The 27681-nt window shown below is 38.2% G+C and overlaps 1 protein-coding gene across 2 annotated transcripts; it reads left to right on the top strand.

Moving 5' to 3' along the window:
- Positions 1 to 26: 26 nt before the first annotated feature.
- On the top strand, positions 27 to 27659 carry LOC117788166 (DNA-binding protein D-ETS-3). Of its 2 annotated transcripts, XM_034626838.1 has the most exons (9): positions 27 to 259; positions 333 to 730; positions 3392 to 3550; positions 13886 to 13936; positions 18490 to 18549; positions 19873 to 19920; positions 23894 to 24083; positions 26650 to 26858; positions 27495 to 27659. In XM_034626838.1, the coding sequence occupies exons 1-9, from the start codon at positions 27 to 29 to the stop codon at positions 27629 to 27631; spliced, it is 1485 nt and encodes a 494-aa protein (XP_034482729.1). In that variant the 3' UTR covers positions 27632 to 27659. The 2 variants fall into 2 exon arrangements, with proteins under 2 accessions (XP_034482729.1, XP_034482730.1); XM_034626839.1 differs by lacking the exons at positions 27 to 259; positions 333 to 730; positions 3392 to 3550 and adding an exon at positions 13582 to 13660.
- Positions 27660 to 27681: the final 22 nt, after the last annotated feature.

Below are 27681 nucleotides of genomic sequence, written 5' to 3'. Positions count from 1 at the left end.
CCATTGACGCTTCAGAAGGCCGCGCCATGTACGAGAATTCGTGTTCGTATCAAACGGCGCTGGACTTGAAGCGCGTATCGCCGCCAACGCTGGCCCAGGTGAAGACGGAGGATTGCCTGACGTTGGGACAATGTTCACCGGATTGGACATCATATCGCTTTCATCAGTCCACGTTCGAGCAGCTGAAACAGAGCGTGGAGAAAGCAAAGGCGGCACTCCAGGATCGCAGCAGTTTCTTTGGCGCGAGCAGCGCCTTCAGGTGAGCAATGAGATAGCATGAGATTGGCATCAGGTGTTAATTCAATTTGCAATTTGCAATTTGCATGCCACAGCGACATCTACTCCAGTCAACGTCTGAGCGACACACTGGACACATTGCCTGCCATGCAGAACGGAAGTGGAGCTGGAAATTGTCTTGGCCTGTCACACAATGCGGGCGCCGGCGTCGGAGTTGGCGTCGGCGTCGGCGTCGGAGTGGGAGTGGGAGTGCTCAACTATAATACCGTTAGCAGCAGCAGCGCAGGTGTTCTGGGCAGCAGTGTGCAGCGTCATCGCCTGGATACCCTACAACCTCCATCTGGTTGCTCACCAGCTGGCACACAACATGGTGTTATCACGTCCAGCGCGGGACAGTTGCCGACTGCGTCTCTAGATGTGGTCAGCTCTCCATCAGTGGCACCACCGCACTCCGCCTCCACCACCTCACATGTGGAGCACAAAGTTCGAACAGGTTAGCAATTTTATAGGCATTACTATCATGGTGGTTTCCAGAATCTCTAACAATGATTGATTGATTCTACTGAAACTAAGCAAACAAATCTTTCGAAAGTCAAAATATTTTTTTAAAGCTTAACCAAATTTTGAAAAGAATTGAATTTAACTAAAATAATTTTTAAATGCCTTAAAAACTAGATAGAATTAAAAAATATATAAAATGTATATATATATATTTATATAAAATATATATAAATTGCTTATTAAAATTTCTAGGGATTTTTGAAACACACCTGTATATCATCTGATATATCATTTTTACTATACAAAAGTTAACATCTTGATAGAGCTTATGGGTTGATGTCCGCCTCCTGCCTGGTTATGTATTCCTTTTTAGCAGCTTGTTTATGTTCCATTCTGCCAACTGGCCAACCCACTGACCTTCTCGCTATGGTCTAGCACAAATGTCAGCGAAAATGGCGGAAAAACAAATACAGCGCTTCCGGTAGAGGCGAAACCAACAAAACCACCCAAAAAAGAAGAACAGATTTTCTTTTACAAAAGTGGCAAATTTCGCGTATTTATTTAAACACATCCAACACAGCATATGCTGACCATTGGACAACTCCACCACCGCCAGCACCAACAGCTACCAAAATGACCAAAGTCCGTTACATTTTATGGGCCAAATAACGACGAAAAAAAAAGTAAAAAGAAACGGCCCTAGGTCAGAAACCGCGGTAAACCATGTACATAATTTTTGCTTGTTGTAACAACAGCAACGACAACAACAAAAAAGACAACAGCAAAAATTATAAAAATCTAAATTGAATTATCCATATAAACGTCAAGGTCCTGGCGTTGCCCTCTTTTATATATTTTTTTTTTGTTTTTTCGGTATTTATCAATTTATGCCGGCACAACGGATGTGGCTTATAATGGATACCAGGGCCAGGGAGGATTTGGTGGAGAGCTTGTAGCACCGTTGTCTGTGGTTTGATAGAAACATCAAAAATGCACTGTCCATCGCGTGCCTGGCAAGAGTTTGTTATGCCGCCTCCGCTGCCATGTTCTGCAATTGTTTCTATACCCTGTAAATCGGAAAATGGGTTAAATGTGGATAATAATAATGTTAGGTATATTACAGCAGTTAAGTTTAATCACCTTAAGTTATAACATATATCAACTGCTAAGTTAATAGAAATTTGGGTATTTTTAGTCCATTATTTTCCTTTATTCAATAATTTTAATTTCTTGAAAATTCTACAAATAGTAAATTAATATTTATAAATAATAAAAAAAATACTGTGTTAAGTCTCAAAAAAATCTACATAAACTTAATAAGGACTTTAGGGTATTCTCTAGTCAAACTTTTCCATCTTATCTATTTTTTTGGCCAATTTCAATTGCACAGCCTTAGCTTTAGCTTTGGTTTTGTGTGTTGCTTAAAGTGGAACGGTAAATGTCGCTTTTGGTAAGCCGGATTTCAATATGACAAGCCGGGAGGAGGTCCTTTTCTCCCGTCAGACCCAAAATGGCAGCCATCTTGGCCGCCAACTCAAACTCCACTCAACTCGACGCGCTCAAGCAAATATAAAATGAATCCTTTCAAGCTAAGAATTCTTCTCCTATTCCCTCTGTTTTTTTCTTCTGCTCTGCTCCTTGTGTATAAAAGGACTTTGTCATGCGTAACTCATTATATTTTGCTCACAAAGCACATCAAAAATAATTACAATTCTGAGTATATTATAAATGTGATCACAAGAGAACAAAATACAAGAATTACTCGACAAATTTTTCTAGTTTTTTTATAGTTATATTCGGAATTTTTCTAATGCTTTAAATATTAATTTAAAAATTAAATAATTAAATGAATGCTTGATTTTGATAATAAGTTTATTAAAAATTAAAATTAAATATTATTATCTTGAGCTAGATTCCTTAATGTGTTTAACATTCTTTTTAGTGCGAAGTTTTTAAACGTATCTACAATATAGAAATTTTTGTATATTCCTGTGGGAAACAATTATGACACTGTCATGTTCCCTACTCCAATTCAGGGTAATTTGGCTCGGCTTCATGGATTTTAGCATAGATTGACATCAGAATCCGGAGTGGGATTGGGATTGGGATTGGAACGTCGCATTGACATTTCAATTGTAAGCGTTGCAAATTTCTCAGTTCGTCTTATTGTTGTTTACATCAAACAAAGATTTACGGCAATTAAACATTGCTACTGGTTGACTGGTCGACTGGACGGTGCTCGTAGTAAATATGAGCATGTCTGAAGTGACAACCCTCGCTATTATGTCCTTTGCGGTTCACAGGCTCTGTCAGGGAGGGTGGCTGATGAGCGGCGTTGCGTGTCCGCCGCGTCATGGTCGGGCGGCGGCACCAGCTAAAGGACTATACAGAACTAAAAAGGACTATAGACAATACATATACATACATACATCTACCATAATTTGGGCCATAAATAAACGGGCAGTTAGTTTTGTTATTCATACCATCGCGAGACGCAACGCTGACAATTATCTATGTTGAGATTTATGAGCTGCCCCATTTATGTTGCACTCTGTGTGGCAAGTCCGTGGCAAATGGCAAAGCGTGTCTCGCTGAGTGTGCAAATTTGTGCTGCCCTGGCAATTAATGTGTTTGTTTTTTGCTTCACTTGCAGAGAAATCATCATTGGACTGCGCTACAACATCCTCATCGCATGCCGCCGTTGCCGCCGCCTCCTCCTCCTCCGCCTCCAGCAGCGAACTGGGCAGGCATAGCGTCAGTAAGAGCAGCAGCAGCAGCAGCAATGCCACAAGCGGTGGCGCCAATCCATTGTGTAAGTTCACCATTCATCAAAAATAGTTAAAGTCCTTTCAAATTTAGCGCCTTGACAGCTTATTAGCTTTGACAGCTTTCAGTCAAGACAACAACCAGTGACAAATGTTGCTTGGCTTTCAGCTACAGCACAACAGAGGGCGCTGTTTAACACTGATTTAAGTTTGCTTAAATAAAAAATTTTAAAACTTAATTAAAATGAAATTAATCAGAAATTTAATGAAAATTAAAAATACGAAATTCAAAAATATAAACATATAAATTTATATGAAGGTTTAAAGTTCGTCAACCCACTTGGGCAGAAGTTTCAAACTTAATTATATAAAAAATATCAAAAAATCGACACAATTCTTAAAAAAATCCTGCAAAAATTTAAAAAATTGTAGCTTAAAAATTAAGAAAAATTTCGAGACTAGGTGAATTTTCTTGGGTGCAAACTAATTTTCATTTTGATTATAATGATACAAGTTGCCAAATCGGGAAATTTTGTAGGGTGGCAGCACTTATTTTTAAAATCAAGGGACAAACGTTTTGGCGTTGGATCTTGCATTTGTTAACAGAGGGAGGATCAAGCGAGAGCCAGTGCAGCCTCATGGCCTATGCAACTATCGGGGCACCGGAGACGGGAGTCGCCTCTAAAAGACTTCCTCCAAAAAGTTGGCAACAGCGATTGCATCACACTTGACTTTGATTTTATGATGTCTTAAGCTTGAGTTTGAGTGTTGTGCAATAATCTTGTGTTAAGTCCTATGTCCTTTATTGTCAGCAGAAGACTATGGTGGGAAAGTTGGGCAAACAATTGATGTCCTTGCCACTGTCAACATACAAAACGCAACAGTCAAAACAATTGTGCTTGCTACCGTTGATAATTTGACTCTTAAGTGCTCTTCAGTGCTAATCCTATTAAGCGTGTTGCTCAGCACACACACTCTCACACACCCCTTGGCAACCCCTGAAAGATAGCTCTCTCATCAGACACTAGGCACCAGCTCGGCTATGTCGGAGGGAGGGGGGATGTGCCAACAACAATGAGGCTAATCGACAGATCATAAAATGATCAAAATGTTATGTGAAGCGCATTAGGGCGCACGCGTCGTTGACAGCCCGACCAACAGAGGGGGAGACTGGAGTGGGGGAGTGTAAAGTACTTGAGGGGTAGCTCATTGAGTGTGAGATAAATTTCGGCATAGACAATTGAGTGGTTACTTGTGCATATATTCATTGAAGAGCGGCAAAGGGTAAATAAAAACAAACAAGTTTTCATTATCTACGGTAGCTAAGATACTTATTGCTTAATTAAATAAATTATTTTTATTATTAAAGTGGATTATTGCCAGGGTAACTCAAGAAAATATATCTGAATTGGAAATACTTTTGAATATTAACTGCAGATTTAATTTAATTATTTATTATTATTATTATTAGGTATTTCAATTTTTTATTTTTATTTTTTTGTTTTTCGTTGTTTTTTACATACTAAAAGCCGCTTCAAAAAATGTAAATTCTAGCTGCTTAAAGTATATACTATTTATTATTATTAATTGATGTGGATTATTGCAATTATTGTCATAATATTGTAACTGATACAAAACTTCAAACAATTGGTGGACTTTTGCAGCACTGCAGCTTTTGATTTAATATTATTATTACTTTTAAAATCATAAATTCTATTGCTATTATAATTATGTTATAGTATAATTTTTAAATTCTATTGTGTATTTAAACTAGCTTAAAATATTCTTACCTGTCATAAAATTATTAAAATTCTTAGACCTTACAAATTAACTCTGCAATTTAATTATTAATTTTTTTCAGCTTTAGAAAAATTCAGAGATATTACTCTGAAATTAATTTCAAAGTGCCTTGTTTGTTGACATAATTTAATTTAATAATTGCGAAATTTCCAAACTTTTGACATTTGTGAACATTTGCTGGTTGTTAGTTTCGTTTATCTCTTGAAAATTTTCAACTTAATCGCATAATCTGCCAACCCCTGAACGACTCTTAACGCAGCCGGCGGTTGTTAGAGTGTGCCACACCCACCCATCCATTCATGACGCCCATAAACCTGCGCCACGGTGTCACATTGTGCCCAATGTCCTTGCCGCACTTGGTACTCGGTACTCGACACTCTCTCCACTCTGCCCGCTCTCTCTCCCTGAGCTGGGACGCCGTATGTTTTGCTCACTTCAAATTTAATTTCTGATTTCATTTGCGCACAGTTTGTTTCTCTCCATTTTTTTTCATTCGTTTTTCATTTTTCGTAATTGTTTCAGGCTGTGAAAATAAATTGAAAATGTTGCTGCTGTGCCAACTGGCGCACATTCCCTGGCAAAAACGGGACAAAACGCGGCGCCAGCTTCTTCAATACAATTCGCGTGTCCTTTTTGGCCGTGTCCTTTATGACAGCTTCGCGGACTGACGCTTGCCTTAAATTTATGCGCGCATATTTAATGCTTAAACATTATTTGCCTTTTTTGGCTAAAAAAGAACATATGAACATGACTTGGCTTGGTTCACAAAGAAAACTTTTTCCCATGCACTGAATGTGTGTGTAGTTGTTGTGTGTGTGTGTGCCTATTGATGTCCAAATATTTTTATTCATGGCCTTTTTCGCGGTTCACTTAACTCCCAGCCAAGTCATTATGGCAACCCCCTGAGATTTGTGCACGAGTTGCTCATAAATCAATTCATTGTTACTGCCCCCCTTTGGCATTGGCTGAAGATGAGAATAATAATAATAATGATGATGATGATGATAATTGTGACGACGGCAACAAGCTGGAAAATGTTGCTAATTTACGAATAGTTGTGTACTGTGATTTTCGGCGACGATAACAACAATTTGCCTAAGCAATTATAAAAAAGAAATATATATATAAATAGAAATGAAAATGAAAATGACAGAAAATAAAACAAAGTGTCAGAAAGTTGAGCAACAGGTTGTTTCCGTTGGCCAGCATTGTGATTTATGCGCTTGAAAATGACCCGCTTCCGACATGAAATATCAAAAATCACGCGCACTTGAAAGTTTAGAAAGCACAACGACAAGGACTCGCTTTCTCGCTCCCTCTCGTCCCCTCTCTCTCTCACTCTCTGCGACTTTACCTGACCCCGACGCGTCGTTTGCACCTCGCCGGAAACGCAGCGCAGCCAGAGCCGGAGGTGGCCGTGTCGAAGCGTCTCCGGTGGCCAAGCGACTGCAATTTAGTTGTCAATTGAATTTATGAGCCTCAGCCAAAGGACCACAAGGACCACACAATTTATTGTGTCGCAGTTTTAGATTTTTTTCTCGCTCCTTTCGCTATTTTTTTTTATTTTCACATTTATCTCAAGTAACACAACTCACGTGAGACAGAAACCGTGAGAGACAATGCCGAAAAATAATCGCTAAAAGTCAATCCGGGCAATTGACAATTCGAGGGTCGCACGAGTCAAACCGCCGTAATTTATAGCAGTCGACACACGTGAACCTCAGCTCTATCCTCAACCCTCAATCTGGAAACTGAACCTGAACTGAACCTGAACCCCTTACCAATCTATAGTTTGTATGTTAATTGTTTGTTTGTCTGTTTGTTGTCATTGGCCCCCTTGAGTGTCGCTCGCTTTTGACCCGCGCCAATATGCAGGGTCAGCGTGTGAATATGTTAGCTTTCAAATTTTTGAAAAACATGTCAAACGCTGCCGTTAACCGCCGTGGCGGTAATCGGAGTCATGAATCGCACCACGCACCACACACCACACACCCTTCACTCCACTTCAAAAGTCAACCATCCCCCTCCCTCGCTCACAACTTGCTGCAGTTTCGATTGCGCAATTATAACACGCATTGTTTAGACAGACACCAAAAGGGGAAACGGACCGTGGACACGGCAACAACTACAATATGTTTTTCCTTCATTGATTTCCTCATTTTCCTTTTTTTTATATTTTATTTGATTGTTACCCTTCGTGTTTGTAATTTGTTTTCATTACAATTTTCACTCTTAATGGTTGGGTTTATCATACTTGTGGGAATTGTTCTTTTCGGTGGGAAGATGAGTTTCTGATAACAACTTGATAATAAGTTTCTTTTCAAAATAATATATTTTTTTTAAAGAGTTAGAGTAATTAAGTTTTTCATTGTGTAAAATAGCTCTAAAAGCTTTGAAATATAATTTGTTTATTAAGACTTTTGCAAAAATTCAATACAAAGTTTTTCTGCTTATTAATTATATCTTGAAAAGTTACAGATAGATAAATTTTCTCTATAAATACTTTGACAGTAAATTTAATGTTAGCAACTTAATAAAATGTTCTTCTTTGAAATATTGTTTCTTGAAAAGATTGAGAAAAAGAATGTTAAAGTTTTGAAAATTAATTATTTCTTTGCAATTATTATTTTAAATATTCAGTGAAGTTAGCAAAATTTAATTTCGGAAAGTAATTATTGATTTTTAACTAGAAAACTATTATAAATTTTCTCACAACTATCGTTTGTATATAGGAAGAGTTATCTTTAAGCCATTTATCTTATTTTGCTTATTCGAATATCGTTCTTCCTCCCTTCAGTTTTGTATGACATTCATGAATATGTTTTCAGTATTCAATATTCCAATTCAACTGCAAGAAATAAAGAAACATAACAACCATTAACCCATTGCTGTAGCCAATTCATTGCTGATTTATGGGATGTCACTTTATAGCCGTTGCCGCCCATTTGATTAACAAATAGTGAACCAGCCAAGAGTTTTACACAGACTCATATAAATTACAATATGTATTGTATAATAAGCTTACTCTACGCAAGAGCATATTTATTTTGTCATGAAACTTTGCTTTCAGCTAGAAACTTTGTGATAAGTACACCTTTCAAAAAACTCTTTATACACTGTGACTGAGAATATCGCATTGATCATAACTCAAATCAATTTTGACTATGAAATTTTATGTTGTATGCATGTTTATGTCCTTGGTATGAAGTTGAAGATAAATTTTCCATAACTAAACCAAAATCATCAAATGCTTTTTAAGAGACTAGAGGTGGTTTGAATTTCTAAGTTATCTATGTGATAAATGCTTTATAAAGTGCCAAAGTTATGTTAGGGTATTACAAATTCGTCTTTGCCTAACAGAGGATTGCCGTATCGTATATGTTTTGACTACTATTATAACAATACGCATTTTTAGCAGCAGCAATAACAAAAAAAATAAAGGAAAAAAGAAAAGCACAACGCGAATAAAATCGCTGCAGGCAAAAGTGAGCAATCCGTGCTGCCGTCGGTCGAACGGAGACGCATTAAAGACCCGTAACCGGCTGGCCAAGAAAGGAGCAATCATTCCAAGTCGTTCCAATCGTTCCCTTGCCTCAAATGCGCCTGTCATGCCTCTGGCAGGCAGTCGGCCAGTTGGCCACGTGCCGCTCAGTCCATGTTGTTGTTGTCGTTGTTGTCGTTGTTGTTGCCGTCGCGTGTTACATCATTCATACGTCATTAATGGCCACGTGTGCCAGGACAACAGTTTCTTGCCTTGCCTTGACTCTTGTTGTTATTGTAGGCAGTCTGTTTTTGTTGCATGCACACAGGCGCGCGTAATATTAGCAACATTTGCTCTCTCTCTCTCACTCACTTTCTCTCTCTCTCTGTGTCTCTTGTTGTGTGTGTCTCCCTGTTTTTTTGGCTGCTTTATTGAGCTTGAGAAAACAAATCGCAGCGTTGATTGCGTTTCTTATTAACTGCAAATGTTGGTGGTTGCTTAAGTCAGACAATATGCTGCCTGTCCTCTCCTCTCCTCCCTTTCTCTTTCTCTTTCTCTTTCTCTTTCCCACTCTCTACTCCCACCCAATCTCTTGCCCTCTCCGCCGTTCGTGTCATGTTTGTCTTGACGCTCCGTTGACTTCTGGCTGCACACAAATAAATGGACAGACCTTGATGCATTGGTTGTTCCCTTTGGAATGGACAAGGGCAGCAGCACGGCAGGAGCAGGGAGCAGGGAGCAGGGATCAGGGATGAGGGGGAAACGGGTATAAGATTGCGGTGGGGCGTCAAAGATGACGCATTTGTAATAAAAACAGTTAGATTGTAGGTGTGGCAACAACGGCGACTTACTAACCGCGGCTTAAATACATAGCTCTCTCTCTCTCAACGAAAATGTTCGCCTACAACGTGGAAGGGTGGGGAAGAGAGGAGCGAGGGGAAAGGGATGCATGCAAAATGGCGGAAACAACGCCACAAAAGAAATTCATTTAAAGTTTCACCACAAGCGTGAAAATGAAATTACATAATGAATGCAATTAAAATACCAACTAAATCTCTTACACACACATACACACATACACACACAACATACCCCCACATACTTTGGGAGCGACCTAAAGTCCTGGCAAACATTTGAGCCAAGTTAACTTAGACTTCCCTCTGGCCACTCCACCTTCTCCTTTGCAAAGAACAGCAAATTGCTATTTAGCCATTTTAGATTCCATTAGCACTGGTTAACACACACATACATATACAAGCACTTGTATAAGAACACATACATACTTTGTTGCGAGAGCCGTTTCATTAGTTGTAAACAAATTATAACTTTTGTTTTATCTCTTAATTTGTGGTTTAATTCTTTTGACGGTATAAAAGTATAACTTCTGAAAGTATTTGGTTGAACATTTTATGTATTGGAAATATATGTGGGACCAGGGCTCTCAATAAAAGAATAGAACCCGAATAGTATCACAACTATGTATTTATATATTTTTTATTTTTTATTACAATACTAAGCCCCATTTTGGTAATGTCAATTATTATTAAGTAATATATTATCAAGTAATATATGCAAAAAGACTAAGTTTGAAATACAAAAATATTTGACGAATAGTGCAGAGAAATTAATGTAAAATTTCAAAATATCTGTTTGATAAAATTATTCTGAACTTTAAAAAAAATTGACCTCTATAAATTTAATTTCCTGTTCCAAACAGAAATCAACAGCTTCGATTTACACGTAGCTGTAAAAGTTTTAAGTTAAATAAGATGATGATTTTAAAAACACTGCAGAATTGAAATTTAATAGATATTATATGCTAGCAAAAAGACTTCAAAGTTTAATACGTAGATTTAAGAAGTATTTTAGAAGTTTTTTTTTGTGTGCTATTAAACAAAAAATCATAAATTTTTAATTTTGAGATTGAACTATGATCATAGAGGCATTCGATATGGAAATGGGTTTAGTTTTGACTGTTTTGAAAGTTTTTTCTAAAAAAAAACTATATTTTGACTAAATATAATTGAGATTAATTACATTTTGAGCTACCCTCGATGCTTAAGAGCAGATGATGGTAAGTGGCAGTTGTTAAATTGAAGTTGGAGCCGCCCTGCAGATAACTTTTATTAAATAACTTGTCAAAGCTTAGCAGCAGCATACTCACTCACACAGTTATACAAACACACACTCACACACACACACTCACACACACACATGAGCTTGTCGTTTGCCTTGACTTGCCAACTTTTTGCTGCAAATTCAAATTTGTTTTTAGCAAAGCAAAGAAGAGGAAAAAAAACTATAAAAGCATTTGCTTTGTGTGTGTGTGTGTGTGGGTGAGCAGCTGCAATTTGTTCGCTGACGCCTGTGAATTAGCCACCCAACTGACAGAAGGACCCACTGTGCCATCCATATGGCCGGCGGCAGGATTAGCAAAAGGACAAAACGAGTTGAGGCTAGGCAAAAACAATTTCAGTGATCACAAAAATTAATTAAACCAGCAGAAGTGTGTGTGTGAGTGTGGGTGTGTGTGTGTGTGGGTGTGTGTGAGTTTGTATCAGATATTTTCCATAGCCTGGCAAATACGAGGCAACGACAACAACAGCAACAGCAAAAGTTGCACTTGAGCATCTGAGTCGACGTCGACGTCAACGTCAACGTCAGCACCGACGTCAACGTCAGCGTCAACGTCAGCGTCAACGTCAACGCATCCCCACGCAGTGCTTGCAATCAACGGGCAACAACTATTGTCGATTTGAGGCATCGCAACAAGCAACTTCAATGGCCATCACTCACACCTAGGAGCTCCATTGTTTTCAGGTGTTTACCCCCTGACACCCTACCCCTCCCTTAAGTTACCAACTCCCTCACTGCCCACTCTCCATGCTCCACAACGCCCACTTGAATTTCTCATGCGCAGCGTCAACGTTGTGTGCATGTGTATGTAAGTTTGTATGTTTGTATGGGTGTATGGGTGTTGTCTGTGTAGGCGAACGACGAAACGGTAATATCCTTGTGTTTGGTGGAAGGAAAAAGGAAGTGGATAATACATCCGTCCTTGTTGCTTCGTGTCACCCACTAAAAAGGCGACGCCACTTCTGAGCGCTGCCGCTGCCGTTGCCGCTGCCGTTGCCTCAGTGTGTCGCCTCCAAAGTTTGAGAAAGGAACAGCAATAGAGCGAGCGAATAGTACATATAAAAAGAGACAGGAAGAGGCAGTGCGAGCGAGAGAAAGAGCCGACAAGTGGCAACCTACAAGCTGAGAAGCTACAACGAAGCTGTGCCTCTGATTTCAAGTGGAAACGGTAACCTCCTACAATGAGAGAAAACAGAGAGAGGGAGAGGGAGGGAGAGGGAGGAAGAGGGTATAAGAGAAAACTGGAGAGTGGGAAAATGCAGCTGCACTTTATAAGATATGAAAATATGATCGATAGCGCACAGTTTTCAGTTTTCAGTTTTCAGTTTTGTCGGTATCCATAACCAATAAGTTCACAAAAGTTCCAAGTTAAACACTCTGCCATTTGCAAAAAGCTTTCACTGCTTTTACTGTCACACTGTGAGACTGCGAGAGTGTGCCTGTATGTGTGTGTGTGTGTGTGTGTGTGTGTGAAAAGCTAGGCCACACCTTGTCTCAACGCTGATTGGTGTTTCAATGGAAAAAGGGGTGGCTGCCTTTTTGGTGTGTGGATTATAGCCTAAGTATATCCTGGCGCATAAAGGACAACAGCAGCGCTGTCGACGTCAAACAGAGTCAGCAACACAAACACACACACACACACACACGCACACTCACACACACAGCAGACCAGACAGATAGATACACAAAAGCAGCAGCAACTGTGGCAGCAGCCAACCACCCACCCAGCAAGTCAGCAACCACCAGCCAGCAACCCACCCCCTTCCCATACACACTGCTACACACACACACACACACCCACACCCAGACATGTGACTGGCTGGCTGAGCCTGCGCCTTTTAACTGAGGGGTTGTAACAAGACTCAGTCTCTGTGTGTGTGTGTGTGTGTGTGTTGTGCTGGGATTGTGCCCGGCCAGGATATGCGCGATTTGACGACGGAATGAAATCAATTGTTACGCTGCCGTGCCACAGATCGGACGCAATCCGGTGTCACTGTTTGAACAAATCTCAAAATCTCTCTCCTCTTGGTGCCGTCAAAGTGTTTTACACGCTGCGTATACGCGATACGCGAACAACAACAACAAGCACAGCACAGATTGACATATATAAATCAGTTGGACACGCGAATGATACACACACACACACCAACACACACCAACACACACACACGCGCAACGCTAAAAATCAAAGCAGGTCCAAAGTGCATTGAAAAGCTCGACCGGAAGTCGAGGTGTCCGGTAACGGTAACCGGTTCCGATCGTCACTTTTCCCGTTCCCGTTCCTTTTCCTGTTCCTCACCGGCTCCGGCTACGTCTCCGTCTCCGGCTGCGTCTCCGGCTGCGACTCCAACTCCGACTCCATTCAACATTGCGGTCGTGCAGCCGTGTTGACTTTTTTAAATAAATTGAATTGAGTGCCCGGTATTTGGGATTGGACGACGACATCACTTGACGCCCCAGAACTTTACATTGTGACTGTGTCTGTGTCTGTGTCTATATCCGTTTGTGTGTGTGCATTATTAGCTTCCGATCCGGCAACCAATTTACCGCGTGCCACAAACAATTTGCAGTCGGTTAAACAGTCCAAAGGGAACCACATTTCTTATTGTGCATTGTGCATTGTGCACCGCCGGCGGTTGCAGACGCGACGCTGCTGTCACAATGCTTGACATCAAGTCATCCGCTGATTATTTGTCACGCTCCACGGGCAGCTTTAGCAACTTCTCAATGCTCTTCGCAGGTGAGTGGGCAATGTGTGAATCCGGCAGGCCATCGGTCATAGGCAATCCCACGTGGAATCCAAGTAAATAAATATTAATAACTAATACTTAATATTTATGAATACATTTAAGTTCCATCGTTGAGCTGCAACATTTCGTATTTTGTATATTCCCCTTGATCAAATCCAAAAAACAAAAAAAATAAAACAATTTATTAAAATTTTTTATTTCTTTCTATCTTTCAGATTCCTCGTACAAATCATCGTGGGGATCCCACAGCTCGACACAATCGCAAGGTGAGTACATCAATGTAATCAATTAAATATATATTTTATTTTGTTAACTCATAATTAAATGGTTTTTAAAAGGATCTATGTAGAGTTCTTTAAGCCTTATCTTGAAATTTAAAGTGGTAAAAGGAATTAATAGTGATTTTTTAATAATACGTAGAAGTATTATTTCTCAATGCAAAAGTACTTGAAACTTAATGTACTTAGAAAGAACAATAATATTATATATTGATTATTTTTAAAGAAAATTTCTTAATCACTTCTTCAAATGATTTTAAACTTCTTAAGATTAAATCGATTACAATTTTTGAGTACAGACTATTTGATCAAAGCTTCACTTTTTTGAGAGAAACTAAATACTGAAAATACTAAAATGGTTGCAAAAATATGTATTTCATTTATGAGGGTTTCAAACTTAAAATCTTTTAATTTTTGGCGTGTTTCTTGATGTAAGTAACTTAACTGCATATTTATACAATCTTCAGCCATTTTCTTCCTTCAGATCTGATATTAATATTTTTTATTTTTATCGTGCTAAAATCATTTTTATTAGTATCACAAAAATATTTCAAAGCCGTTTACTTCTCTACCTTTTCTTGCTTACAAAAACTTTGCACACTTTTTGCAAACTTTTAAGACTTGTAAATTAATACTACTGTGTCCAAAAAATAAGGTGACATTGTATTTATTTTGAAAATTCTTTATTTATTCTTCCAAATCAATTTCATCCCCTTCAAAGTAATCCCCTCCCGACACAATGCACTTCTGCCAACGTTTTTTCCAATTTTCGAAACACTGGTTGTAGTCACTTTCCGGGATGGCCTTTAGTTCCGTCTTCGTTGCGGCTTGAATCTCCTCTATCGTGTCAAAACGGTGTCCCCGGAGCGGTCTTTGAGCCTGCTGAACAGCCAGAAGTCGCACGGTGCCAGATCAGGTGAATACGGTGGTTGCGGAACGATATGGGTTGAGTTTTTGATGAAATGATCACGAATTACGAGTGCAGTATGGGATGGTGCATTATCGTGGTGCAGAAACCAAGAGTTGTCTCTCCACAAATCTGGCCTTTTTTGACGGATACTGTTACGCAAACGACACATAACGCTCAGATAATATTCCTTGTTGACTGTTTGACCCGGTGGAAGGAACTCATAATGCACAACACCACGATAATCGAAGAAAACAGTCAACATGACCTTGATTTTGGAGCGACTTTGGCACGATTTTTTTGGTCTCGGCTCTCCTTTGGCACGATATTCGCTCGATTGATCGGTTGTTTCGGGGTCGTAAGCATAGATCCAAGTCTCATCGCCAGTTATAATCCGTTTCATGACATCCTGGTAGTCGGAAAGCATCGTTTCACACACTTCAACGCGACGCCCTTTTTCCAAAAAAATTCAATGTTTTCGGTACCAGTCGAGATTTGACGCGCTTGAGGCCCAAAACATCCTTCAAAATGGTATTGACTGAGCCTTTTGATATGCCAACATCATCAGCAAGGTCTCTAATCGTTAATCGACGGTTTTTCAACACCAAATCTTTGATTTGTTGGACGTGAGCTTCGTCAGTTGAGGTTGATGGTCGCCCAGGACGCTCTTCGTCTTCGACACGTTCACGACCGGCTTTGAACTCACTATACCACTTGTAAACATTTTTTTAGACATAGCCTCATCACCAAAGGCTTTCTGCACCATCCTCAACGTATCCGCAGCAGAAAATTGATTCCGCAAACAAAATTTAATGCAAATTCTTTGCTCAACAAATTTCGACATTGCAAAAAACGAGAAACTCACTTTTAGCAGCTCACAAAACGACGCGTATCTCAAACAGTAATGAATATTTTCACATGAAATTTGACATAGATGTCACTCACAGTACTACCAACCTAAAAACAAAAAGAATTCTCCTAATCCTTCAAAGCGCGCAGTTTAAAATCAAATGTCACCTTATTTTTTGGACACAGATATCGATGGAAGATCTCAGAAAACTTTGTAAGACTAAAATTGCAGCAAATTGTTGGCCACAAGTCAATAAATGTGTGAATAAAAGTAAATAGACAAATGTGTGCTTATTAGCATGCAAAATACATACAAGAAAGAATCGAATACAAGAACGTGTGAATTGAAAAGGGAGCTCAATGAACCATGCAAAATGTTGTACAATATATTGAGCAAATCAACAAGCATCAATGGAAAAGAAGAAATAAAAAAAAAAAACCAAAAAGGTGTTGACTACACGTGTTGTTGTCAGTTAGTCGCTCAGTCAGTCAGTCAGTCAGTCAGTCAGTCAGTCTGGCGTGTAAAGTTGAGAAGGGTTTCCAAGCGTTTTTATTTCTGAGAGCAATGAAGCGTAAGGACACGCAAAGGATATACATATTTTGGGTTGAAGAGTGTTTAACCTGCTCATTAAGCTAGTTATGAAAACACTTAATTGAAATTGCAGAACAAAGCCGCGAACTTTTCAGCAGCTTGAGGCGAAAAATCTGTGCGATGGAAAAGCTGAAAAGTGTTTAACACATTTAACACACAGTTTCAGCTTGGCTGAACGTGTTTTGCTGCTAGCCATGATGCCATCAAAATCGTGCAGCTAAAGTTGTTCTTTGTGCCAAGCCACCCACCAAAGCAGCCAACCACCGAGCCACCCAACCACCCAACCACCCGAGACCACACAGTGTTCCCGCTGTGATGCTGCTCAAATGCAATCGGGCGTCTTTTGTGCTCTTCGCAGTTGAGTGGCTACGAAAAAGCGTAAACCCAAAAATGTCATATGAAAAGTTCTCATTTGTTTTCGTTGTTGTTGTCTCGTTTTTTTGCACAATAAGTGACAACGAAAACAACAGCGGGCGGTGCATAACCACTCAGCCAATGCCCTATTCCATGTTCCATCTCCAACTCCAACTCCATCTCCATCTGTATGTCCATGTCCATGTCCATGTCCTTTGGCCGTCGCCCGCTGCCTGCGGCTTTAATTTGTATAGAGCGTGAAGTTTGCCACAACTTCAACACATTTTGACACTCCTCTTCCATTCTTGCTCCCTCTTGCTCCTTTTGCTCCTTGCTCCTTGCAATGAGATCTCATCGCGGCATGTTGAACATTTTAAATTGAATTGCCAGCGGCATTGTTTTGCTTCTCAACAATCATATTCCATTAAATTGAAACAGGCCTCAGCATTGCTCATGTCACAGTCACACTCACAGTCACAGTCACACTCCAGTCTTTGTCGCCTTCGGCTCTGATTTCTGCTTTGATGACAGAGCTGTGATAATGTTTGTGCTGCGGTTGAATTGATAATGCCTTTGATTATTTTAGTGTCGTCTGCAATAACTGACAACTGGTTAGCTTACGGACTGTCAAGTTCGCAATCAGCGTCATACAAACTCCTGCCAGGATTTAACAGCGATCTTTCAATAGTAGACATAGTTTCCACTCGAATATAGCATACACTGACAAAAGACACCCGTTTTTAAAATAAAGAATACTTATCATATTTGATTGATAAAAATTTATTTAAAACTGATCATAATACGTTTCATATTTTTATAAAAAATCATGTCGAATTGCTCAAAAATTTTGACTTGTAAAGGTGCTAAGTCTAAGGTTCGACCAACTTCAAACTTTCATAACTTTGTCAAAACTAAACCGAATTTCAAACGGAATAAGATTTTAATCATGGTTTCGTCTCTTAATTCATTCTGCATTAAAATTTTATTAGTTTTCTTGACAAAAATATTTTTTGGCTGATTTTGTTAGAATTCGAATTTGATGGTAAGGGTACCCCCTTTGAAATTTTGAAAATTCAAAATTTTAAATCTCAAGTTTTCACTTTTAATTGACTCCTTATATAATAATTAGTGTAAAACAACACTTAAAAATTGATTCCCAGACGTTTCATTTTTTTTGTAAAAAATCATGTCAAATTGGTCAAAAATTTTGACTTGTAAAGGTGCAAAGTCTAAGGTTCGACCAACTTCAAACTATCATAACTTTGTCACAACTGAACCGAATTTCAAACGGAATGAGATTTTAATCATGGTTTCGCCTCTTAATTCACTCTGCATTAAAATTTTATTAGTTTTCTACAAAAAATATTTTTAGCCTGATTTTGTTAGAATTCGATTTTGATGGTAAGGGTACCCCCTTTGAAATTTTGAAAATTCAAAATTTTAAATCTCAAGTTTTCACACTTATTTAACTCCTTATATCGTATTTAGTGTAAAACAACACTTTAAAATTGATTCCCAGACGTTTAACTTTTTTGTAAAAAATCATGTCAAATTGGTCAAAAATTTTGACTTGTAAAGGTGCTAAGTGTAAGGTTCGACCAACTTCAAACTTTCAAAACTTTGTCGAAATTTCACCGATTCTCAAACGGAATATCATTTAAATCATGGTTTGGCCTCTAAAGACATTCAGTATTCAAATTAAAAGGGTCCTTTGAAATTCTACATAGATTTCTTTAAGAAAACCAATTTTCCATATATATTTTATTGATTTTGATTTCTTGTATCCAACTATAATCTATACTAATTCGATTGTTATTAAATTCTTTTGTTTATTTACAGGCTACAGCTCGAATGCGTTGAGTATTAAACATGATCCGCACACACAACTACGGCAACCTGGTAAGTGTCACAATTGAGAGTGTTCCATTAAAAGTATTTAAAGTGAAGGCATACTACATAGTAATAGAAGGTCCTTTAGTCCACGTGCCGCATTGTTTATCCCAAATGCAAAGCCAAACATAAACAGGAGCGTTGAAAGTTTGAAAGGCGAATGCTGTTGGATGTTTACCAACTAATACTAATAAAGTTCCTCTCGTTGAAATGTGCGCACGTTGCAAGTGCCACTTGAGTTTTGGGTACGATTCGCTTTTCATTCAGCTCATTTTTTATTTCTGTAATTTTGAAACAAATACCACCACTCAAAGTCAAAGTGAGTGCTAGTGCGAGTGCAAGTGAGTACCCGTTCAGTCGTGCGTCATTTTACTCTCCCTCGCTTTAAAATGCGAATCGCATAGCCTAGTGAGAAACCCTGAAATACTGTCGCAAATCAAAACCTTAAATACGCCACTTCAAATCGAATGGAAACAAAAGTGCGGCACATTCGTAATACTCATACCCATTCACATTCGCATTCGTATTCGCATTCGCATTCGCATTCACATTTGAATTGAGGCGTAATGGAAACAATTGAAATGGCATAAAGGATTCTCAATTAGAGCGGCCCAGACGCACTCAAAACGTTGCCAAGAACTTGGCTTGGTTTTATTTTTTTCCCCTCTCAATAGCTCTCTCTCGCTCTTTCTCGGTCTGTGTTGCTGTCAAATTTTGACGACCGTTGCATGAATAAGACGCGTGCCACATAACTGTGTTGCCGTCGGTGGCATTAAATTGTTGCAAGAACAATGCAAAGAAACAATGCTGGGCTGCCTGCTACAGCTCTATGATTTTAGATGATGCGAATTATGGACAATTGTGCCGCGTCTGCCACAGGGTAACCTTTAGCTAGGTGCACCTGGCTGTCTAAGAGTATGCTAAGCTTTTTGCTGACGCTGCGCTTGCAGGAAATGCGCGCCGGATAATAAGTGAAATGGATATTCGACTAGAAGTGCATTTGTGTGTGAGTGTATGAGTGTATGAGTGTGTGTGTGGGTGTGAGTGTACTCGACAATTGTGCGCAAATGAACCACATTCGTTCTCTCTCTATTTTTTTACTCTCTATAAGTGCAGTTTTGGTAATGCATTTTCATTTCATCAGCGGAAACGTAACTTGCTCACGTATATGTATTTTTTTCTGTTTTATATTTTCTTTTTCTATGTAATGTATTCCGTTTTGGCAGGTCCTTCATTAACATTTGCATAAAACACTTACGAAATACAACTGAAAAACTAAAAATAAAACTTATGTCCTGCAACCACCTTTTGTTTTTTTTTTTTTTTTTGCAGATCCATATCAAATGTTCGGACCCACCAGCAGCAGACTAGCCAGCTCAGGTGAGTGTGTTGTTGTTGTTCATTCAGCGAACGAAGTTACAAAAGCATAAAGATACAGGTGCTTAGATTAAGTTGATCAACGAATAGGGAAAGAAAAGAAAATATAATGCCAAATTGCGTGGAGCACGTGTCCATAAGTCAACCACCCTCTGAAAATCCCCACCCTATACTGGTAGTCCTTGGTAGTCCCACTTGAACTGCATTTCATTATCATATCAATTTCTGGCTGAGATTCGGCTTAACGTTAGTCACTGACTGCTCCGTCTGGTTGCGCCCTAACAAATTAACCCATTGCATGCACATGTAGTGCAAACGTGTCCATGTTGAAACCCCTTTCCATCTTGCCGGGGCAGTTTTCTAATTTATGCGAAAGGTGCTTTTCGACAATTTATTATCCGCGTCTACTGCACGTGTGTGTAAGCGTTGCAGTGGGCGTGGTCGTTTTCTCCTATTCTTTTCCAGCTTTATGAGATTGCATTTAGTCTGGCAATGTGAACATAGCACGCGCCCAAAACTGACATTAAAAAATCAAAAACTTTTAAAAGGGTTAAAAAGTAGGTGTGCATTTATCACTTATGATTAATTGCCAAAAAATGTGAAAAAGAGCCATGAGAACGACCTTTTCTTTTTTAAGAAAAAAAAAAACGTATTTAAGTGGTAAAAGTCTAGTGACAAAAGCATTGTTCAGTCCCAAAATTTTTGAAATCCAATTTAATATATGAAATATTATTTAAAATACAATGTTATAAATAAATTAATTATTATTACATCAAAAACAGAGGATTTTCTCAAAGTTTATACATATAGTTTGTATCTATTGTATCCATTTAAGTATTACAGTTTCTTCTAATTATGTTTTTAGTATAACTTTAGGTAAAATAGGTATTCTAGATTTTTTTCATTTTTGTTTAGTCATATCTTTAATATTTAATTTATTTAATTTAATTTTGTTAAAGTTACACTTGCTGGTATTCAATTTTAAGTTTTGAATAAAATCAATAACTTTTATTGATTCTATGCCAGGATGAGCTTTGCATTGGGCCGCCATGTTGACCATTACTGAACCCCTTGAATAACCCCAATGCCACCCACGCCCCCTTCCACCAAACGGTTGCCAAACATGGCGTTTGAACGGAATTAGCATAAAAATCCAGACGCCCCAACATTTTCCGGCGCGACATTTACACGAACCGAGCGCCATTGCAAAGCGTCTCTTTCTCTTTGTGTTTCTGTCTCGTTCTCGTTCTGTCTCTTTTCAATTCTTTTCTCTTTCTTTCTCAGTTTGAAGCTCATTGGGTTTGTTGTTGTGTGGTTTAGGCCGTTGCCAAGTTGCCGCTTAACTTCAACTTGAAGTTAATCGCAAAAGCTCACTGAGAAAGAAACACAGACACACACAGAAATATACTAATACACACAGCCACACACACACTTGCACACACACAGTGTGCGCTTTCGCTTTTTGGGTGGCAAAAATGCTGTTTTTGATTAATTATGGCTTCCTTTGGACACGGAACCGCTTTGTTAGCCAAGTCCGGTCTCGGCCTGCAAGCTGCAGGCGTTGGGCAATACTTGCCTCTGGCCTCATTTGCATGTGCGCTCTGACACAGCTGCAACTTGTGCATGCAACCGAAAGAGTGTAAGAATACATTAAAAAAAAATAGAAAAAAATATACAACTAAAACCAAAACTAGCTGTGGAACTGCGAGTCGTGACATAATTGCCTGGCACAAAAACTTGTTTATAATTAAAAAGGTGCTGCCCCAAGTGCAGCCTCAGTCGGCACATCAAAGTAAAAAAAAAAATTACATGAAAAGTCCTTTTTACTCTTGCTAATTACTTAAGCCACTTAGTTTCTTCTTTAGTTCTTTTTGCAACTTACATACTAGTATTTAATTAACATTTCTTAGAGGCGACAAAATAGCAAAGCAGCAATAAAATTGGGGTTTTTTTTAAAAAGATCTAGTAGGTATTTTGCCTTCCCCTACAACACACGAAGAAAATAGTACTACTGCATAACTATTGAGTAGTAGCTAGTATTATAGTACACAGGAAATACTGCTATTTCTAATGATAACAAAATTATTACTTTTTATAAGGTACTTAAATGATTCCTATTTATCAGTAGTTGGAGTAAAAGTACTATTAGGTTTATAAGTATTAAAAGAAGTAATAATAGCAGAGTACTTCAACGTTAAATATATTATTTCAAAAATAAAACAACTTTTAGAAAAAAATATCTTACAATCAAAACGAATTTTTTTTTAATTTTGATTCTTATTTCTTAGAAGAAAATTTTAAGTCTTTTTTTTATCAGTGTAGGGAGTAGTAGTAAAAGTTGTTCTTATTATCATTGAACGAAATTTCAGTCAGTTTATTTTAGTGCTTACTTATTTCATTTTGAAGAAGAACAAAAAAGTTTAAACAGTTCTTTTATGGCCTTTAAATATTATTCACACTTCTGCCCAGCCAATACATGCATCTTCATTTGACCTTTGGGTTTCTATAAGAACTCAAATCAAAATTCAAATGTCGTCGCGCATACTTGGATTTTCTATTGTGCGTGCTAAAACATTTACAAAATTATTATTGTGTATTGTGTATTGTGTAAGGGATTCGGCACGCATTCATTGCAGACATCATAAATCGCTTAATCATTTGGCAATTAGGCCGTGCCCCAGGACAAAGCCACTCTCTTTCTGTTCTCTGTTCTCTGTCAAGCGAAAGCAGCGCAAACGCAACACACACAAAAAAAAGGACACACACATACAGATAAAGGGGAAGGAGTAAGGGTTGGCGAGGGATGAAACCTGACAACGGCCCTGGGAAGTTGAAGTTAAGTTTGCTTTCACTGTTGGTAGTGGTGGCCCAGGGCTGTTCATGTGTGAGAACGTCATGAATATTGCGTTAATTGCAAATCATGGCCAAGAGAATGTGTTAAGTGCCAACACGACGATTGCGACAACGATGACAAGGATGAATGATAACTTCACTCGGACGGCGCTCATCAAAAGGCGTGGCTAAACAATTGACACGCTATTAAGTCAAAAGAACACACACAATGCGTCCTTTTACAAGCTAATGTGTCATTTATGAAGCCACAGCCAGATGAGGATATTCTCATCTAGCTACAGTCAAAAACATATTTTCATATCCAGTAAAGTCTTTTAAAAATGTTGCAACGTAAACTTTTCAAAGGGTAATATAATATAAAGGAAGATATAACATATATCACTAACAGCCGTTTCTTTTTTGTCAAATTCTACTTATATTTTAACTGAGAGATTTTCATTTACTTGAAAATAATTTAGAAAATAAATTAGTTACCTTAGACTCAGAACAAGTAGACCTATATCTAAATAATTGTTAAATTGTATACAAAATTAAAAGAAAAAACAATAAAATTGGTACAGTAAAATTTTATACCTCAGATCTTACAAGGTTAAAAAAATTAGAAGCGATGATTGACTTATTAAAATTTTTTTTTATTAAAATTACAATTTCATTGTTATCAAAATTATTTCAAGAGCCAAGCATTTTTTGACTCTTTTTGCAAATTGTAAAGAATTTGGTTTAGAAACATCTTTGTGCTATATATAAAGATAGTAGTATTCTAACTTCTCTTGACTTAATGCTGTATCATTTTCATTACATAAATATCGGCAAACCCTCGAGCTGGTGATCCCTCCTGCAGTTAGTTGGTCGGGAGGGAGGGGACTCCAGCGGCGTGTCGGAAATGCTTTATGGCACTTTTGCATGCCACAAAATGCTTACTTTGGGCCACATCCAGCAGTCAAAGTTAATTTTATGCTTGCTGGTGTCCAGCAGCAGGACTAAAGGATATGCTCTTTTGACGGACATTTAGGCAGGCAAAATACTGCCATTAAATGCTTTTATATATTTCTATTTCAATTTCCATTTGAGTGCCAAAAAGTCGTAAAGCATAATATAAATGATATGTTATATATACTTTCAGGTTCTGGACAGATACAATTATGGCAATTTCTGCTCGAGCTGCTTTCGGACTCCAACAATGCCAGCTGCATTACCTGGGAGGGCACAAACGGCGAATTCAAGCTAACCGATCCCGATGAAGTGGCTCGTCGCTGGGGAGAACGCAAATCCAAGCCGAACATGAACTACGATAAACTGAGTCGCGCCTTAAGGTAAGTTTTTCATAAGTTGTTAAGTGATTTGTTGCCAACTTCTGTGGGGTTGTTTTTGTGCGTTCAAGTGCTGCTAATTAGTCAAGAATCTGTGGCATTTCAAAATGCTGGCATGTGTGCCAATTGCAATTTGCTCTAATTCCGCCTATATCAGCTCATCAGGGTCCCTCAATCGATTGATTCGTCTGCTGATTAGCCTCTTTGATGACAATTGTCCAACAAAATGCGCAGAAAATCCCAAAAAAAAAAGAATGATTTTATTTTATTGATAGAAAAAATACAACATAAGCGATTGTTTACCTTCCAATACAAGTATTCGTTGTGGGCGTATCTCTGCAACAGAAATTCAATATTAAATTGTTTTTGCTCGCAAATATAATGTAATCAGAAATCCAATAAAACTCGAATTGCAATCTAATTGCTGTACGTTCAGCTAAATGTGATTTCTGCAATTTCCCCCCTCTACGACATGTCCTGCTGCTGTCGAGGTTTGTCCTGTTTGCGTAAGGCTGCCAGAAACATATGCAGAACTAAGGATTTGTGCAACGGTCAATTTGCTAAGCACACACAAATACACAAATACAGAAATACACAGACACGGTGAGGACTAGAGTAAATGGAAGTAAAGAATTTTAGAGGCAACCCTTCCATTTAGTTGGGATTGCTCCTTGAAACTGTCACTTGCAATCAGGCGGCCAATGAGTGCCAATGCCAATGAAGGAGAAGCTGACAATTCAAGTGGAAGAATCCTGCCAGCCAATTTGCGATAGACACACACACAAATCATCAACATGTAAATAAATGTAAAAAGCGTTGGATAAAGAGCGCACAGACAATAACAAAGCACGGCAAAGGAAAAGCCTTTTTTATTTGATGTGCGGATGCTTCAACACGTCCTATGACTGCCTGACTGTCTGTCTGTCTGTCTGTCGGTCTGGAAATACATGCTTTTTTCTTACACATTTCAACTCAATTGAACGCAGTTGCCGTCATCATCATCATCATCGTCATTATCGTCTCAGCTTTCATGTGTGCAAAGAAATGCGAGAGCTGAAAAGTATGCTACACATTTGTCTCTGCATGTGTGTGTGTGTTGTGGGTGGGTGTAAATTAAAACGCAGCAGGCATGTAAGTCCTTGCCACATAAAGACAACAAGGACAAGTGCTTTAATGCTTCATTTGCCTTGTTTATTCCCAGCCAGCTGCCCTTTTGTTGGCCACTCGGAAAACACACACACACACACACTTGCATACATGTGTGAAAATGGGATTTACTTTAATCCTTTTTTTCTGCTGTTTGTCTCACTGATTGTGTGCTTTGTCCCGCGTCCATCATCAGTCATTGATTGGTTTTGATTGTTTGCCCATGGAACATTCCCCTCAAATTGCATTCACTTTGTCTCTTTTTGCTGCTTTTAATTTATGCCATTAATTGGCATAATTTATGGCCGATTGTACACAAAAAGACTGCAACATTAAAAAAAATAAATAAAATGTATATTCAAACGTAACGGAATGCATTATTAAGCCAATTTGCATTAAAGCATTCGCTTGAAAGAACTTCGCATCGCCGGTTTTGTAATTTATTTAAATCTTTTATTTCAACCGCAACGAATATCAAATTCGTTATGAATAATGATTGAAATGAATGATCTTGCAATATTATTAAAGAGTATTTATTATTGTTGCTTTAACGTATGTTATCGCAAATCTTGAAATGTTATTAACATTACGAGTAATTATTTAACAGTGACTAACATTTTCGCTTGGTTGTAATGAAAACGACATTTGTTTTAATGATGCTTTTGGGAATTCCCATAAATAGACTTTCTTTGTTTTTACTCACTGTTCTTTTTAACAAATTTTCAGCAAGTATATATAAAATATATTAAACATAATGAGTTGATCGTTTCGTTAGCCAAACACTTTTTAAATATATGAAATAGTTATTTATATTTATTTGGATCACATATGTTTTTATTTTTTAATTAGTTTACAATTTCCGCTAGCGAAATCTTTTATGTTTGTATTTGATTTTCCCACAGTGCAAACTTAATGAATTTTCTTAAATGCCCGGCGCAAGAGTAGAGCAAGAAAAGCAAATATAAATTTCGGCCAGTCGTCTGTCTTGGTCACGGGTGTCAAAGTGGACCCCAAGTCTGCTCTTTTGCCCTCCTGCCCCCTTTGCCGCCTGCTGCTTGACTGTCTGCCCAAACAATTTGATTTTCCCTGTGCCACAAATTTCTATTTGAGTTTATGTGCAAGGCGTTGCCATTTAATTGCCACAGTCAGCCGGGGGAAAGGGAAGTGGTGGAGATGAAGGCCGGGAGGGGGATTGAGGGCAAGTCAGGGTGTCTAGCACTAAAATCGCTTAATGTCAGCAAATTAACTTAAAACGCATAAAGCGCGCATTATTTTGTAATTATTTATTCTCTGTTGGGCAGAGCTTTTGTTTGACTTTCCCACACACACACACACACACACACACACACACACACAATGGACACATTAGAAATGCCACCCTCGAGTTCTCAAGGCTAACTCCAACCGTATCATCTATTTGCAGATACTACTATGACAAGAACATCATGACCAAGGTTCATGGCAAGCGTTATGCCTATAAATTTGATTTCCAGGGCCTCGCAGCGGCCACACAGCCGGCGGCCAGTGATCCCACCTACAAGTATCAGAGCGACCTGTTTATGACGCCATATCATCACAGCGCCAAGCTCAGCTCCTTTATGAGTCCCCATCATGGCATGACCTCGTCCTCAGGTAAGGCTACGAAAATCAACTAATATCGATATTTATTTTATTTTTCAACTTTTTTTAAAGTGGACAAAAAATTATTTAAGAATTTATATCCAATTAAATCCAATTTATAAATGGGATCTTAAATAGTTACTGAATGGTTTTTAGCTTTTTTGTATACTTTAAGCTTTTAATTTAAGATTTAAGTAATTTTTTATTTATTTAAAATGTTATTTTATAGGCAAAATAACAAAATAACAATTTTAAAAAATGTATTTGTTATTTTATGATGCTATTGAATTAAAACTTTGTAGTACTTTATAAATGATTTTAGTTGACGTTAAATAAGTAATTAAAGTAAATAGTTTATAATATCAATTTCGATGAATATTTTAGATTTTTAATTTTAGCACATACTACATATTTTTTTCTAAGTAGTTTATTTCAAATTTCATTTCCTAATTTTGTTAATATAAATACTTAATAGTTTTTGTCGATAGTTTTTGATAAACGTTAAAAAAAATTATTTAAATTAATAAATTAATCTAATTTATAAAATTAAGTAAAATAAATCAAAATAGTTATCGATACCCATTATTCGTTTCGAATGTAATTTAAAGTGAGTTTTTTATTTATTTAAATTATTTGTGATCCTTGCAGCATCCATATTTCCTACGGCCGCTTCTTGGGGCAACTGGGGCAGCCCGGCAACGAATCTGTATCAGCCGCACTCCATGAGCCACGTGACGCCCTCGCATGTGGCGCCGCACCTGAGCTCCTATCCTCACTACGCATGACCATCATAATATGAGAGCAATGCCAGCGCCAGCGGTGGCAGCGCAGTAAG

Source organism: Drosophila innubila (genome assembly GCF_004354385.1).
Source record: "Drosophila innubila isolate TH190305 chromosome 3L unlocalized genomic scaffold, UK_Dinn_1.0 0_D_3L, whole genome shotgun sequence".
Lineage (NCBI taxonomy): Eukaryota > Metazoa > Arthropoda > Insecta > Diptera > Drosophilidae > Drosophila > Drosophila innubila.
This window is presented reverse-complemented; position numbering and strand designations above follow the sequence as displayed.

Coding starts and splice junctions, on each gene's coding strand:
- LOC117788166 (XM_034626838.1), top strand. CDS start 27: ATGTACGAGAATTCGTGTTCGTATCAAACGGCGCTGGACTTGAAGCGC. Junction 260..332: donor GGCGCGAGCAGCGCCTTCAG/GTGAGCAATGAG, acceptor TGCATGCCACAG/CGACATCTACTCCAGTCAAC. Junction 19,921..23,893: donor CAGCAGACTAGCCAGCTCAG/GTGAGTGTGTTG, acceptor ATATACTTTCAG/GTTCTGGACAGATACAATTA.